The following is a 16,398-nucleotide window of genomic DNA, read 5'->3' on the forward strand; positions in this document are numbered from 1 at the left end:
TGGGGATATAAGTTGATTTTTTCCAGTCTGACGGCCATTCTTGTGTTTTCCAAATTTACTGGCATAAGGCATGCATTACCTTGACAGCATCATCTCGCAAGATTTTGAACAGTTCAGCTGGGATACCATCGTCTCCTGCTGCCTTGTTGTTAGCAATGCTTCTTAAGGCCCATTCAACCTCACTCTTCAGGATGTCTGGCTCTAGCTCCCTGACCACACCTTCAAAGCTATCCCCAATATTGTTATCCTTCCTATACAGGTCTTCTGTATATTCTTGCCACCTTTTCTTGATCTCTTCTTCTTCTGTTAGGTCCTTGCCATCTTTGTTTTTGATCATACCCATTTTTGCCTGGAATTTACCTCCAATGTTTCTAATTTTCTGGAAGAGGTCTCTTTTCCTTCCTATTCTATTGTCTTCTTCCACTTCCGCGCATTGCTTGTTTAAAAATAATTCCTTATCTCTTCTGGCTAACCTCTGGAATTTTGCATTTAAGTGGGCATATCTCCCCCTATCACTGTTGCCTTTTGCTTTTCTTCTTTCTTGGGCTACTTCTAGTGTCTCACCAGACAGCCATTTTGCCTTCTTGGTTTTCTCTTTCTTTGGGATGTATTTTGTTGCCGCCTTCTGAACAATGTTGCAAACTTCTGTCCAGAGTTCTTCCGGGATCCTATCTACTAAGTCCGGTCCCTTCAATCGATTCTTCACCTCCACTGCATATTCCTTAGGAATATTAGTGAGCTCATATCTAGCTGATCTGTGGGTCTTCCCTAATCTCTTTAGTCTGATCCTAAATTGTGCAAGAAGAAGTTCGTGATCTGAACTACAGTCAGCTCCAGGCCTTGTTTTTACTGACTGTACAGATGTCTGCCACCTTTGGCTGCAAAGGATGTAATCAATCTGATTTCGGTGTTGTCCATCTGGTGAAGTCCACGTATAAAGCCGTCTCTTAGGTTGTTGGAAGAGAGTGTTTGTTATGCAGAGTGAGTTGTCTTGGCAAAATTCTATCAGCTTATGTCCTGCTTCATTTTGTTCTCCCAGGCCATACTTACCTGTAATTCGAGGTGCCATTTGACTGCCCACCTTAGCATTCCAGTCTCCTGTGATGAAAATAACATCTCTTTTAGGTGTGTTGTCCAGTAGGTGCTGCAGATCCTCATAGAACTGCTCTACTTCAGCTTCTTCAGCAGCTGTGGTTGGGGTGTATATTTGGATCACTGTGATGTTAGATGGCTTGCCCTGAATTCAAATTGAGATCATTCTATCGTTTTTTGGATTGTATCCAAGCACTGCTTTAGCCACTTTACTATTAATTATGAAGGCTACTCCATTTCTTCTGTGGTCCTCTTGTCCACAGTAGTAGATCTGGTGGTCATTTGATGTGAAGTGGCCCATTCCAGTCCATTTCAGTTCACTGACGCCCAGAATGTCTATCTTTAATCTTGACATCTCACCAATAACCACATCCAATTTGCCCTGGCTCATAGATCTTACATTCCAGGTTCCAATGGTGTGTTGATCCTTAGAACATCGGATTCGCCGTTCACCACCAGCACCGTCGGCCGCTAGCCGTCCTTTCGGCTTTGAGCTAGCTGCGTCATCACGTCTGGGGCTAGTTGAACTCATCCTCTGTTCCTCCCCAGTAGCATTTTGACCATCTTCCGACCTGGGGGTCTCATCTTCCGATGGTATACCGACATATCTCTGGTTGTACTGATCCATTTAGTTTTCACGGCAAGAATACTGGGGTGGGTTGCCATTACCTTCCCCAGGGATCGCATTTAGTCTGACCTCTCTGTCATGACACTTGGAGTACATTAAGCTAAAGTAGGCTAAACTAACCTCATGAAGAATGTTAATGAATTTGAAAGCTTAATTGCTTTTGTGAAATTCTTGGATTTTATTCAGTATTGTTGTTTTCAAATTGTTGGAGGAATTTTCTCTCTATAGAATAATGAAGTGCTTTATTTTCACTCTTAATTTTCAAGGCTGCCGTTTTTTTATCTCTTATGTTTTCTTTTTTTTATGTCTTATGTTTTCAAGCAAAACAAGGAATCACAATAATTAGGACAGTTAAAAATAAAGAAAAATTGATTCATTTGGGATTTGGCCTTGCCTTACTTGCTATCTATTTTACCTAATAGTAGCAAAGAAAAAAAATACGAAGGTGATCCCTAAATAGTGCAATTGACAGAAAGGCAAGATAAGATCATAAAACGTATTTAAAAATAGACTAAGATACCATAACAGATTACATAAACTTACATCATGGTCTCCCTGTTTCTAGCCCGGTGCCTTAACCACTACACCAAACTGGCTCTCAAATACTATATTAAGTATAACAATATATTAAGATATATAAAAAGTTCATGTAGCAAGGAAACAAGTACAAAAATGTAACATGTGATCCAGATGTTGTGTTCCTTATCGCCACCTTGATTCTGGCATCATGGAATTGCCCCGTCCCTTTGATGCACGGCCATGCCGGCCTCATGTCTTAAGACTGCCTCCTGCTTATCAAGGTGCAAAAGCCAAGTTTTCCTTTCTTGTTCCCAAGCTCATCTTCTCTTCCCCACTCCCAGGAGCAAAGCACAAATCGATGCTAGAAGGTCAGGCTGTCTTGCCGAGGCGAGGCCGAGGGAAGGTCCTCTCCCGAGTGGGACACAAGCCCAAACGGATTGGCAGCAAGGGCAGCCTCAACATTCAGAACAAGGCCTTCCAGTGCCAGGTGTGCGAGATCTTTGTCAACTCAGAGACGCAGCTCAAACAGGTAAGCAGAGCAATCTAAGCAGGACGAAGTGGCCCTCACAGGCCCTTCCAATTGCCTGGAGGACTGTGATGAGGGCTGTGCTGAAATCTGGACATTTCTGAAAGAAGCATTTTAAGGTGGAGAGAAAAAGGGGAGTGGGGAATTAATCTTTCCACACTACTCTCACCCCAGGTTTCAGCTTAGGCCTGTTCATTAAACTTCTATTAAGGTTAGAGATGAGTTTATATTGCAAGCAGAAATTTCACCATATTGAACTGCGGGCTGAAGTGAATGTTGCATTAAGACACCTGAAACTTCACCCTACAGTCCTTGTAAAATAAGCAAAGTCACATCTTAAGGGGCAGTCAGGATGGAAAAGGGGCATGGAAGGCCAGCTGCTCATGTCTTTCTCCGCCTTGAATTTCTCTGCTCCAAATAGTGTCCCAAGCAACTTTCCACTCTCATCGGATTTCAAATATATATTTGCCTTCCAGGAAATCCTACGCAAATGTCTTTTCCAGTGACAAGAGAATGATCAGAGTTAATGTTAGTGCATCTGCATACAGCATCTAATTAATTAATTAATTGCAAATACTTTTCATGCTACCCTGAGTAAAAGTAACCAAAAAGGCTAAAAAGCAGCAGCATAACAACAAAAACAACAATGATACAGACAAAACCTTGATTCCACTGACCCCCATTTAACGGACTTCAGATGTATTGGACAAGATTTCTGTCTGAACGCCCCCCTGAAATAACAGACAAGTCCTTTGCATCCAAAGTAGTCCATGTTAAATGTTAAATTTACATTACATTTACATTAATTTCATACCATCACGGTGATTTACCTCATTTGCATAATAACTTGAATATACAAATGATGCAAATTACATCATTTGCATTTATTTACATCATTTGTGTAATAACATCATTACCCAAATAATGTCATTCACATCAGTGTGTGTCATTTGCATAATGACATAATGACACAAATCGCCATAAATGATGCAATTTGCAACTTAATGACCATTGAGGAATAATGGACACCCCCTCCTCCAGTTGGGAGCTTTCACTGTATTAGTAATACCTGTAGTAACTACAAATATATATATATATATATATATATAAATAAATAAATAAATAAATAAATAAAAATAAAACAGTGAAAACCAATTTAACTTATCAAAGAATTTTTAAAAAGCAGTAGCTGAAGAACAAAATTTTAAAATAATCAGCAAGAAAAGAAAACTTATTGTTAGAGGGGAGTATTTGCACGTTTGTAGAACAAAAGAATATCTGAAGAGTAAATGTTGGATCCAGTAATGAAACATCATAGAAGAGGGAGGGCCATCCTCTCTCAGGAGAGCATTCAAGAGGTTGAGTGCAGCTGAGCAGATTCTCTCTTTTCCTGACAAATACAGCACAGATGCTAATGACAGAGGTACGAGAGCCTCTTTAGCAGCCTTCAACATTTGGGCGGTCTAAGCTGATGTGGTTAGTAGTCCTTTGGGTTCAGAGAAGATACACTGTTGGGCAGTTCATCTGAGGACACAGAGGTGACTCTGCAGTCCCAGTCTGGAAGCACAGAGTCTACCACAATGGGGGCACTAGACGCCCATTGCTGTAGTAACTGTGGGTGTTATTCTGTGATGCCACTCAGGGTTTTCTATCAGTTTTTGGCAGCGCCTGCCTTCAAAGCCGGCACAGGGCTCGCCAGTGGGTTCTATCAGCAGCCACCGCTTCTAGTTCCCTTGGATGGATGTCACAGTGGCGTAGGGTTTCTTTCACAGCGTCCTTATAACACTTGCATGGTTGACCTCAAGGTCTCTTCCCAGACTCCAGTACACTATAGAGGAGCTGGCAAGGCATACGGTGGTCATCCATTCTGATGATGTGTCCCCACCCACCACATCTGGGCTCTGATAATCAGGGACCAATGCTGGTGGACTCTGCGTGATCCAAAACCTCCAGGTTGGTGACACAGTCTTGTCAATGAATGCCAAAGATGGAGTGGAGAGCACACATCTGAAATTTCTCCAGTGCCTTCAGTACTGAATCCAGGACTCACATCCATATATGAGAGAAGGAATAACCACAGCTCTGTAGACTTTCAGCTTTGTGGAGATAACAGATGTTGTGTTGATTGAGCACTCCAGTACGCAGCCGCCCCAGTGCCTGGCTGGCATTGCTGATCCTGGAGTCAATGTCTTTGTCCAAAGACCCATCGCTCAAGATGATGCTTCCCAAGTATTTGAAGCTGTTTACTGTACATTTGTCAGCTGGGTGTCATCAACAGTGATTTTTAGTTCTACGGGGTTGGTATTTCACATGGGTTGGTAAAGTACTTCAGTCTTGTTCAGGCTGATAGTCAGGCTGAAGAGCATGGCAGCATCTGAGAATTCGTTCAGCATCAACTGTAGATCAGTGTCTTTGAGTGCCAGGAGTGCACTGTCATCAGCAAAGAGGGTTTCTTGAATGTCTGTATGGAGGCACTTTGTCCATGCATTCAAGCCACAAAGGTCAAAGAGATAGCTGTTCAATAGGTACCTGATGTACACTCCCTCCTTCAAACCCTGGACAGCACATGACAACATGCAAGTGAAGAACAGATTGAACAGGACTAGGGCTAGCACACAATCCTGTTTTACCCCACTGGAAATGGCAGATGCAGCTGATGTATCACTGTTGTAAAGAACCTGTCCTGTCATTCTGTCATGGAGTAGCTGAATCAACTTCATGAATTTCCTCAGGCATCCATTACGTCTTAGGATGATCCAGAGAGCCTCCCTGTTTATAGTGTCAAATGCCTTTGTCAGGTAATGAAGACAGTAAAGAGGCTTGTTCTGCTCAATGCACTTCCCCTGGACTTGCCTCATGGCAAATATCATATCTGCTGTGCTCCACTCTAGCCGAAATCCACACTGCGCCTCTGGGAGGTTCCTTTCCAAGACAGTGACAAGTCTGTTCTGGGGAATGTTGGCAAAGATCTTGCCTGTGATGGACAGCAGTGAGATACCTCTGTAGTTCCCACAGTCTGATTTGCTTCCGTTATTTTTATAGAGAGCCACAGTGAGGGCATCGCAATAGCTGTCAGACATCTCCTCTGTGGAACAAACATCTTTCAAGATGTCTTGGAATGCCTGTAAGGCATTTGAGTCTAGTGCTTTGTAGATCTCAGCAGGAATTCCATCCTGCCCTGTTGCTTTATTTGAGTTCATCTGTGAGATCACTTTCTTGATCTCATCAGTAGAAGGAGGCAGGTCTAGGGCATCCAAGACTGGCATCTGAGGCATCTGCTGTAAAACATCATGATCAACTGTGGACGGCTGATTGAGTAGGTTGGAAAAGTGTTTTTACAGTGGTTTTACCGTCCTTCCTGGTCTTTGATCAGGCTCGACCCATCAGATGACAGCAAGGGGGAGCATCCTGATTTAGAAGGACCATAAACTGACTTTATGGTGCTGAAGAACTCTCTGGTGGCATGCATATCTGCATAGCGTTCCACTTCCTCAGCCCTTCTGTGCCACCACTTGTCCTGCATTTCTCACAACTCTATCTGTACTTTGGACTGCAGGTGCTTAAACTTGTCTTTTTTTGAGACAGATGATGGGTCATTCTGCCAGTCTGTGCATAGGCCTTGTTCTTGGTCTGGAGGGTTGCTGAAATGGTCTTGTTTTCATCAAATCAGTCTTGATGTGCCTGGGTTTTCAGTCCGAGTACAGTTGTTGCAGTCTGCATGATGATATCTTTAAACTGCATCCACTTTTCAGAACAGGTTCCTACAAATGGTAAATTGCCAGAGAGTTTTTCATTAATTACATCTTGGAAGCTTTGGACTTGGCCTGTGGTTTGCAGTCTGCCAATGTTGAATGACTTTCTGACAGTCCTTAGCTGCTTACAATGTAAAGGGGCTATGTGCAAGTTGAAGACCAACTGGACCAGCCTGTGATCTGTCCAGTACTCAGCACCTCACATGGCACAGGTGATAGTGATGTCTGACATATTATGACATGGTCAAGTAGGTGCCAGTGTTTGGACCTGGGATGCATCCAGGTAGTTTTGTACATGTTTACAAATCTGAACATTGTGTTAGTGATGCACAGGTTGTGCTCGGCACATGTGTTCAGAAGCAGTAGGCCATTGCTATTTAGTTTTCTAACCCCGTATCTCCTGAGGACTCCGTCCCAGTTGTCACTGTCTGCCCCCCTAGTGTTGAAGTCACCCAGAATGACAAGTTTGTCACTGGCAAGGGTTGTTCGAATAATCTGGTCCAGGTCCTCATGGAAACCTTCCTTGTCTTCATCTGGACGCATGAGAGTTGATGTGTAAGCACTGACAGTGGTGATATACTGGGACTTGCTGAGAGGAATGGGGAACTTCATAATACGTTCATTTATTCCAGTGGGAAGAGTAGAGATGTTCTTCAGCAGAGCAGTTTTGATTGCAAAACCTACTCCATGAGTCCTGTTGTTGGTCTGTGGTTTCCCTTTCCAAAAGAACGTATATCCACTCGCTACTTCCTGTAATGAACCCTCACCTGCCAGCCTGGTGCTACAGAGTGCAGCAGTGTCAGTAATATAACAGCAAAGTTCAGCTGCTATGAGTTCTGTTCATCTTTCAGGCCTTGACGCTTTGTCTCTATCCAGCCAGGTATGGATGTTCCGAGCTCCAAATTGAGTTTTATTCGTTTTCCTTGATGCTCAACTACTAAGGAGTTGATCTGCCAGCTGCAGTTAGCTAGCCAGATGTTGTGGGGCAGGAAATGTTTAGGGTACCTTTTCTAACCCCCTCCCTCATGCAAGGGTGGGCAGTGCTATCCTAGAAGGGCTACCCAGTCACCCTGGATGCTGCCAGACTTCTCTGCTGCCCCAGGTACTGAGAAGAACCACTGGTCCAAGGGTTGCCCATGTGCAGGTTTATGACTACAACTGCCAGTGGTCATTTCCATCTGTTGCTTCACCACTCCCCCGTTGCCGCAGGGCTCAACGAATTAGGTTTGGACTGAGATAATCTGCAGATGAGTTGTAGATGAAGATGAATTGCACAACAGAAACTGTGTGATGGAGTTTTAAGTGGAACAGCCATTGCACAGGGGCAGTCCCACTCTCTTGGCATATGAGACCTTAATCCAGTGGCACAGAGAACCATTATGGCTGGAGACCTCTCCCGCTGCAGTGGATGACCAGGACGTCTAAGTGTCTTCTTGTGCTCTTAGTGCTTTACAGTGCCTGCTGGGCCTGCCTTCTTGACCATTGGACCATTGACCAGTCTCCTCTGCTCAATCTGCCAGGGCCAGACTTCACATGCTGGGATAGACAAATCCCCTATCTCACTGAGAGTTGAAGATCTGTCAGCTACCCTCACCTGGTCTGGCCCGTCTGCTGAGACGGTTTACTGGGGTGTGGCCACTGCGCATGTTACAGATGCTTGGAGCCGCAGGTGAGAGCTGAACACGACATGGGGACCAGCAGTGAATGAGTAGCCCTAAAAAGGGCACAGCAGGCCCCTCCACCAGAGGTGCTACCTCTCCCTGAACACCCCATACACCCCTAATCTGATAAAATAGTATTTCAAATATCCTGGTCACTTTTCATCTCAGAAACACAAATTAATTATTTGTTTGAATTTTAATTATATCCCTGGGAATACTGCTGTAATGTATCCCTTTTCTATTAGCTGAATCTTTAATGACCAAGAACAGTAGTTGGACTTGCCATGAAGTACCTTTCTGGTCACTGAAAGATAGTCCCAACAGCCTTGCTCTACAGTTCTGAGAACAGACTAGGAGTTAGTTCAGGCAAGTAGGGGTCAGATCATTAACTACCTTACCTAGCTGTTAGATACTCTTCTTCCATTATCCCACGTTTCCTTCCAATGGCAAGTTTTTTGGCTGTTACAGTGAATTACACAATAAAGAAGTTGAACTACACTCAGATCAGATCAGTGTATGTGACTTAAATGAAGCGTTTTTTCTTCCACAGGGCAGGAAAAAGGTTTAAGTCCTGCCTTGTAGCTAGAAGAGGTAGAGGTGTCCCTTTCCTTTTCTGTCAAGTCCACTTTGGGTGACCAGAAAAGTACTTCACTGTAAGTTCAGTTACCATTCATAGAGCTTCAGCTTGGGGTCTTGAAGGGTTCCTGCCATGAACCAAGGAGGGGAGGAAAGGCATAGTTTTTTCTTTGTTTTTCTTTCATGATGCCTTTGTTCTATGAAGGTGAAAGTGCTCCCATCTGCAAATACATTTTAAGTTATTATTCAGTTCAAAAGGTTTTCTTTTTAGCTGCTGCCATTGTTACATTCTTTACACCAGCTCCAGGATCAATACAAAGTTCTTTCTCTGTTTGGAGCACATCCAAAGGCTGGAGAAGTATTGGATATAGCTGGTCCATAGCCTGTGCTCCAGTAGACTTCCTTTTGCTCCCCCCACACTCACTGCAAAGGACTGCCCTTAGACATTAGTGAGAAGGAAAAATAAAATAGACACCAGCCCTAGGACTGATACACGGTATCTGCTAAATAGGGGGTATGCTGGGAGTTCCATGAGCTATGGGTCCATGTCTTCTTTGCCAGCTTCCAGCACACTTCCTTTTAGGCCCTTCCAGTTGTATACATAACAATGTTGGGGGGAAAAGGCTCTTGAAACTGGTGGTAATACAGTATGTTGGCTGGGGAATTCGGGGAGTGGAAATCCACACATCTTAAAGTTGCCAAGCTTGAGAAACACTGGGCTAGGCTTTTCTCCCTGATATTAGAAAAGTAAATTTGAAATATTCAGTGATTCCTGGGTATCTCTCAGGGACCCTAGGATTGCAGTCTCAATTTCATTGGCCCTCCTCTGACTAGATCTGAGGATCCAAACCATTAAATTTGTGGAATAACAATAGAGGAACAAATCTAAGTTTTAAAATTCTATTTATTTTCTCTTAGGATCCTGATGTCCAGTGATGTGCATCAAACTTACAGAGCAGTTGTGTGCATCCAGAATGAACATACAATAAAGACATAAATAATCTGTATTAAGGATTCCTGATTATGCATACCTCCTTAAAAATATAAAGAATAGCTTTCTTGGGTCAGGCCAAGCTTTAGTAAGCAAATTAGTGATCAAAAGTTCACTCTCTTATTGAGTAGGAGTCATTAGGCAATCATTGGACTGGTACACTGGCAGTGGAGTTCAGCTGGTCTCCTGACATGACCCTTGAAGATAACTTGGAGGGCCTCCTGTTTAATTGACAATGTGGGGGGGCTTTTGTTTTTCCATCTACAGCATATGAGCAGTAGACGCCACAAAGATAGGCTTGCAGGGAAGCCACCAAAGCCCAAATACAGCCCGTACAGCAAGCTACAGAAGAATACCGCCCTGGCAGTGAGTATTCTCAAGGTATTTGTCGCAGAAGGTGCCAGGTAACTGTGTGGTGTATTGAAAATGTGGGAGGCAATGAGGAACTTCCCCTGGTGTCTTAATTATTCTTGGACACCCAGTCACCCACTCGGTGGAGAGTTGTGTCTGAGCATTGAACAATCTCATCCTACAGCAAAATCGCAGATAGTGCTGCTCTCAGCAACATTTGGAAACTAGAGCGAGTGATAACCGCTTGCAAGAGAGGAAACAAGAATAGTAGTGGGACAGATCAAGAGGTTACAATCCCAGTATTCCCTTTTCTCTTTATGCACCTTCTTGTAGTGCATAATTAATTTAGCAGAAGTAATTGTAGCAGGACTGTTGCAGTGGCAACGAGACCAGATAGCTGTTCAAAAAGAATTAGGCAAATACATGGAGGATAGATCTATTGCTAGTTATGTATACAAGCTGGACCACAGAAACCCTCCAGGTGCTGTTGAGCACCAACAAGAGAAGGAGACTCTCATCGTATCCCCCTTAAGGGGGAAAAAAAGGACAGGCTTTATTTTCTTAATAGGAAAAACCATTTTAAAGGATAAGGAAAGCTACAGCTGGGGGCGGGGAGAACCCTTTGCTTATCCAGCTATACCACAGCCTTAATCTCCTACACATACTGTACATGTGCACAGCACACACATACACAAACCCTTTGCTTGTGGCCTCTTCACTGCTGGCAATAGATGGACAATAGTGTCCATCTATTCAATAGAGCAGCTTGCTACATTCTTTAAAGCTTCACTCTGCTCTGAAAGTAAAAGATTTTATCACAATAAAGTCATACAGTATTGCTGTAAGCCAGGGGTGGACAATATGTGGTTCTCCAGATGATGTGGAAATATAATCCACAGCATCCCTCACCATTCACTGTACTGGTTGAAGCTCCTGAGCAACATCTGGAAGGCTTCATATTGGCCATTCCTATTTTTACTCAGTTATTTGCAAACTACTATTAATTCACCTATTTTAAGGCTGAACCAGGCTGTCCAACAAGCGTTGATACTGAGGTCCCTGCTTTAAATTATTTACTGCAGTATTAAAGCAAATCCTATGTTCCCCTTGCCTTTTGAAGCTGCTTTGCTCATGTACCATGTATATCTCTTTGTGCCTCTTCCCCGCCCCTCATTCTCACTCTCCACAGTCCAAACTGGCTCTGCAGAAGCATCTTACGAAGACCTTGGCTGCCCGGTTCCTGCCAAGTCCCCTGACGCCTGCCACTGTGTGCACTTTGCCCAGCCCATTAACGCTCCGACCGGCTGCTGCTACCCTCTTCCAAGCACCCGTCTTTGGACCAGCGCTTTTTCGAACCCCGCCAGGCCCTGTGCGAGCAGCTGCCGGCCCCATAGTCTTTGCCCCTTATTAGAGAAACCCCAAAGTTGCTTTGGGGGTGAATTTTAGATGAAAGCTGTACAAGGAAAATTGAGGAGGGTGGGTGACTTTACAGGGCGATGTTCTGAACGAAGGAAAAACAGAATCTTTGAACTGTTTGAAGTGGAACTTTTTTTTTATTTGAGGTTTCCACATGTGTCATTAACTCAGTTATACTTGGAAATAACTCTTCCTGTTGTCTGATACTCCCACAATACACCAGGCTTCCTAACACTTGCTGTACACCTTAGAAGCACAATCTCACTTATCCAGATGGTCTGTGGTGAAGCCAGGAGTATATTCAAAACATCTGTGAACTTAAAAGTATCTGCCATTTTACACAGAGTTCTATTAATTAGGAATTTGTGGATGAGTTATGGAAGCTCAGACAAGATGCAGTGTAGGAGTTGTGTGACTGGAACTCCAAACAGGTTTCTTTTCCAAAACACACCTATGTGGATATCATATTTGGATGCAAATCCTAATTCAGTTCACATTCCCCTTCCCACAGCTACAGATTTAAGAAGTGGGGGAAAGTAACTAGTGATGATTTGGCCCTGCATTATTCTCATATTGATAAACATTTATTGTTCTCCTTGTAAGATACTAAGACATCCCTGTACCTCAAGAAGGAACTGAAATGGGTCTTTGAACTGAAGGAAGGGAAAGGAGAAGAGAATGTCTGTGTGAGTAGGGGTACAGGAGAGAGAGAAAATGAGAGACGAGTGCTATTGCATGACAGGAAAGCATAAATTGAGCTTCTGAAATACTTTGTTTGGAAAGAGAATGGGATTTAGGTGAGTTATAGGAAAGAAGGGTACAGAGAGAGAATTCTTTCAGATCTTAAGGCAACCTTCCCCAGTTGCCTTGACAAGACCCAGAACTCTGAGCCAACATGAGAATTCTGGACTTGTAGCTTCAACATAACAGAAAGGCACCAAAGTGGGGAAGGTTGTCTGGAGACCATCTTTACAGTTATTATGGTGTGCATTGCACAGGGTGAAGGAGAGGTAAGAATCTGCAAGCATATAGTCAATGTACAGTAGGGAACTATCCATACATATCCGCCATGTGTCCTTGAGCATTTGAAACTACTTATTTCCCAACTTCTGTTATATTCATGCCAGTCTAATGGATCAGACCACTGCTGGGATCTACTTAAACATACTGGATGAGGAAGAAAGGCTGGAGCAGGATTTCTGTGGTGATGTTCAGTGGTAGAAGGATGTATGCCAGGAATGTCAGAGTAGCAGAGTTCAAGTGAGAGGACACCTGGATTTCAGCTTTTAGATGCAAAATCCAAAACATAAAAAGCTACTCTATTAGAAATACGTTACCAAGCATTAGTTCCAATATAATGCATTTGAATTTATTACAGATATGCATATTTGAACAATATTTTGCGCAAATGAGCTCATACTGCTTACCCTTAGGCAATATTGCATGCTGCAGTTTCCTGGACCCTTTTGGTTCACTGAAAAAAATGTACCTAGTTCATAAAAATCTAGGGCTGGAGTGGGTCAGAGACTGCTGCCCTATTTCCTGTTGCAGAGCACAGAATACCGGCCCCCACAAACCAAACCCCGCAGGGCAGTGAGAGCTGGGAGAGATGTATGCCAAGCACCGTTGCCGTTCACTTCAGCAAATGAAGCAAGCCATGCACAACCTTCCAGCATTAGTAGTTATTGGGTATAGGAGTTTATTCTTTCACTTGCCTCAGTTATGGATATCAATCAAATACAGAGTGTGAACTAAAACCCATTGGCTGAAGCTTTCTTCAAGTTTGCTTGCAGCTGTAGTGATCCCTGACATCGTAAGAGAAATAAAGGAAATACTTCTTGAGCAGTTCTTTGGATATGCTCACTTTCGGGGGAGTGGATGTCGCATTACATTGGAACTAGTCTACATTTGTGCTTGCAGTCTTGATATATGACTAGATAGGCGATTTGGAGCGATTTGGCAGAGCACTTTGGCTACTCCAGGAAAGCAAAGCAGGGACATTTATGTGAGGGACCTCAGCCAAGAGCTTTCAACTCTATGGCCACAGGTGGCCATTTACCAAATACAAGTGTCTCGTGGTTGGTTGGTTGGTTGTGTCGTCCTGGAATGAATGTTCCCTGTTATTTGGCAGAACGTTTTGAGAACAGCACTTTACTGTGTGCTGGTATGCTGCCACAGAGGGACAATAAACACAGGAAAAGGAGGACAGATTAAAAATCCTTTTTTATTGGACAATCACATATTAAAGAGTAGGTAGCTCAAAACATTTTTGAGCTGACAGCATGAGCAAGCCTTCTTGAGGAGCAACTGGCAGGTCCAGCAGGACACCAGGTCCAAAGTCAGGAGGTTCCAGCAGTTCCCACATCTTACACTTCTGCCACTCGTTCAGACTGGCAGCAGCTCTCCAAACTCTTTCCCCGTTCCTGCCGTTCTAGATGATTGTACAAGCAAGCCTTCTCCAACCTGGTGCCCTCCATGTGTATTGAGCCAAAATATATGCTGGGTGAGAATAGAGAGAGTTGTAAGTCCCGGCATATCAGGGGAGCACCCTGTTGTGGAAGGCTGGTTTAAGCTAAGGGCACCAACTGTTTCATACTCCGAATTGCCTTTTGGGATTCTCTCAGCTCTTCCCTTTGGAATCCTCAGATCCTTAACACTGGCCTTAGCTCAAAGTCTGGGGCCACTGGACACTACAGGCAAGCCATAGGAAAAGCCATGATTGTCACACCATTCTCATAAACGTCCCAGAGGTATACAGTCTGGTCATTGCTGAGGTTCTTCAGTGCCAATTCGATGATACCATGCAGCTAGATCACTTTAGTAAGGCATCACGTGAAGCCAATAGTTGTTTTTTTCTTTGACTGAGTTTCCAGTATGTCAGTAGATATGAATCTTATAAACATGTCAACTGAAGCCACACCCTAAATAAAAACCTACCCAGTAGCCATGACCTGAGGGTATCATTGGATAGAGGTGGAATCAAACAGGCAGTGTTGATGGCCACAACCAAGTGATGAAATATTCCAGTCTATGCAAAATACTAATGGAATGATTGTCATTTGGTTTCCAGGCCTGTTACTGCTTCTTGTGTTATGCTTGTTTCTACCCAGAAGATAAGGATGAGATCTGTGGCCAAAATCTGTATATATAAAATAACACCGTTCCTGCCACAGTGATGTCCTTGTAGATATGAAGTGTTCCTTTTCATCCTAGGACACCCAACATCCATTTCTATTTATTAAACATGGAAAATGTGCCAATTGGTTCAGCCTGCTGAAACATTGGTACTGCCGTGAAAAACAGTGAACCAGCTGCCTGAAGTGGTAGATTTTGGGTGCCAGGATAACAGAGTGGCAGAGATCTGACCCAAGCAAGAAGATCTTCTCTGTCAGTCCCTTTGCAATGAAGCATAGTTACTTTAAACAATGGGAAGAGAGACACAAAACAATCTCTCTCTGTGCATAGCTTTTCAGACATAAACTTTCATTCCTTGACAAGCCAGTAGCTCAAGCCCAAAAGGAAATCCTTCTGAAGAACAGCAAGAAAATCTTATCCTCCATTTTCCAAGTGCTGGGAAGTTCAGAGAAACTTTTTCAATTTCCAGAGAAGCTGAAGAGAGACGTGACATTTGTAGAGCTGGGAGGCCCGTTTGAAAGCATCCATATTGTGTTTAAGACAAACACCTTTCCTTTCCCAAATGTGGGTGGGGAACAGTAACTACTTGTAGGAGAAAAAATGGTTGGTGTTATCTGGATGGTACCCATGATCTCGCCAAAGCACACAACCTGCAACTCAGTTTTGCAAGTATTTCTAATAAGAATGAGGAGAGCTATGGATGTGATACTTCAGGAAAATAAATTCTGATGATTCATGGGGAAAGGTGCAAGATGGCCTAATGTCCCAACATTCAGCTTAATATAATGCATATCTTACTTTTCATGCAAAGTTGGATTCATTCTTTAAATGTGATTATTTTCTTCACCTGAAGAATATTGTCACAAAACTCTGTTTATGCTCTTTTGCACTTTTGTGTTGGACAGTAACTGTTTCCTAAAGCAGTTACCTTCTGGGGGAAAACATGCAAGCCTCAGAGTTCAACTAGCACCCACACGAAGTTGCTGTAAGCCTCTGCTTCCAGCTGCTCTTAAATCTACTTCCTAAATAATTTCCAATCAGAAACACTCATTTTGTAGCTGAAAAAAAATATGCAAGTTTGCACTAGTTTGTTTAGCTTGCTTATTTCATTATAAGTTTTGGAAATGGCGGCAATTTCATATTGAGGACATATCCATGTCCTCAAAATGAAATTGCCGCCATTTGCAGAATTACTTCATAATTCCAGCAGTTTTCTGCAGACAAGCTGGAGATGGAAAAATGACTTGTGGCAAGTAATATTTGATAAGTGGCAAAGAGAGGCAGAAATGGGGATAAGAACGGCTATAGAGAACATGAGGTTACCAGATCTTATCAACTAATAAAACCATTTACATTTCTCTCCCTTGGCCTTTCTCCCCAAGTATGAAATAGAATCTTTCTTTTGCCTTTAATCTCAGCATCTCAGGATTCCACAACAGCTGCCAAGGGGGCTTCCCAAACAGTACTGCATTTGGGCCATGCTGTCTAAAAATACTGGGAGTGGTACTGTCAACTCAGCCAGAGAGCTTCAAATGGGAAAGTTGCCATAGTTACCTATTTCTAACTTTTTGGGGTTTCAGTAAGATTTACAGTACAATCCTATGTGTGTTTTCTTAGACACATACCATAGTAAGTTCAGTGCAGCCTACTGCTCTGTAATTTTGTTTAGGATTACAGCCTTAGCAAATGCTGGCTTTAATTACTTCGGGAAAAGTTGATGTGGTAGATTAAACATTATAGGAATTTGCAAG

At 43.2% G+C, this 16,398-nt stretch overlaps 1 protein-coding gene across 1 annotated transcript in view; it reads left to right on the plus strand.

Moving 5' to 3' along the window:
* ZNF385C (zinc finger protein 385C) overlaps positions 1 to 11,839 on the plus strand; it is a 121,112-nt gene extending 109,273 nt beyond the window's left edge. Inside the window, exons 6-8 of the mRNA XM_063301985.1 lie at positions 2,581 to 2,768; positions 10,013 to 10,126; positions 11,286 to 11,839. Coding sequence (XP_063158055.1) covers positions 2,581 to 2,768; positions 10,013 to 10,126; positions 11,286 to 11,507 — 524 coding nt within the window. The 3' untranslated portion in view covers positions 11,508 to 11,839. The remainder of the gene's footprint in view (positions 1 to 2,580; positions 2,769 to 10,012; positions 10,127 to 11,285) is intronic.
* Positions 11,840 to 16,398: the final 4,559 nt, after the last annotated feature.

The sequence above is a fragment of the Candoia aspera genome, chromosome 4 (assembly GCF_035149785.1).
Source record: "Candoia aspera isolate rCanAsp1 chromosome 4, rCanAsp1.hap2, whole genome shotgun sequence".
NCBI lineage: Eukaryota > Metazoa > Chordata > Lepidosauria > Squamata > Boidae > Candoia > Candoia aspera.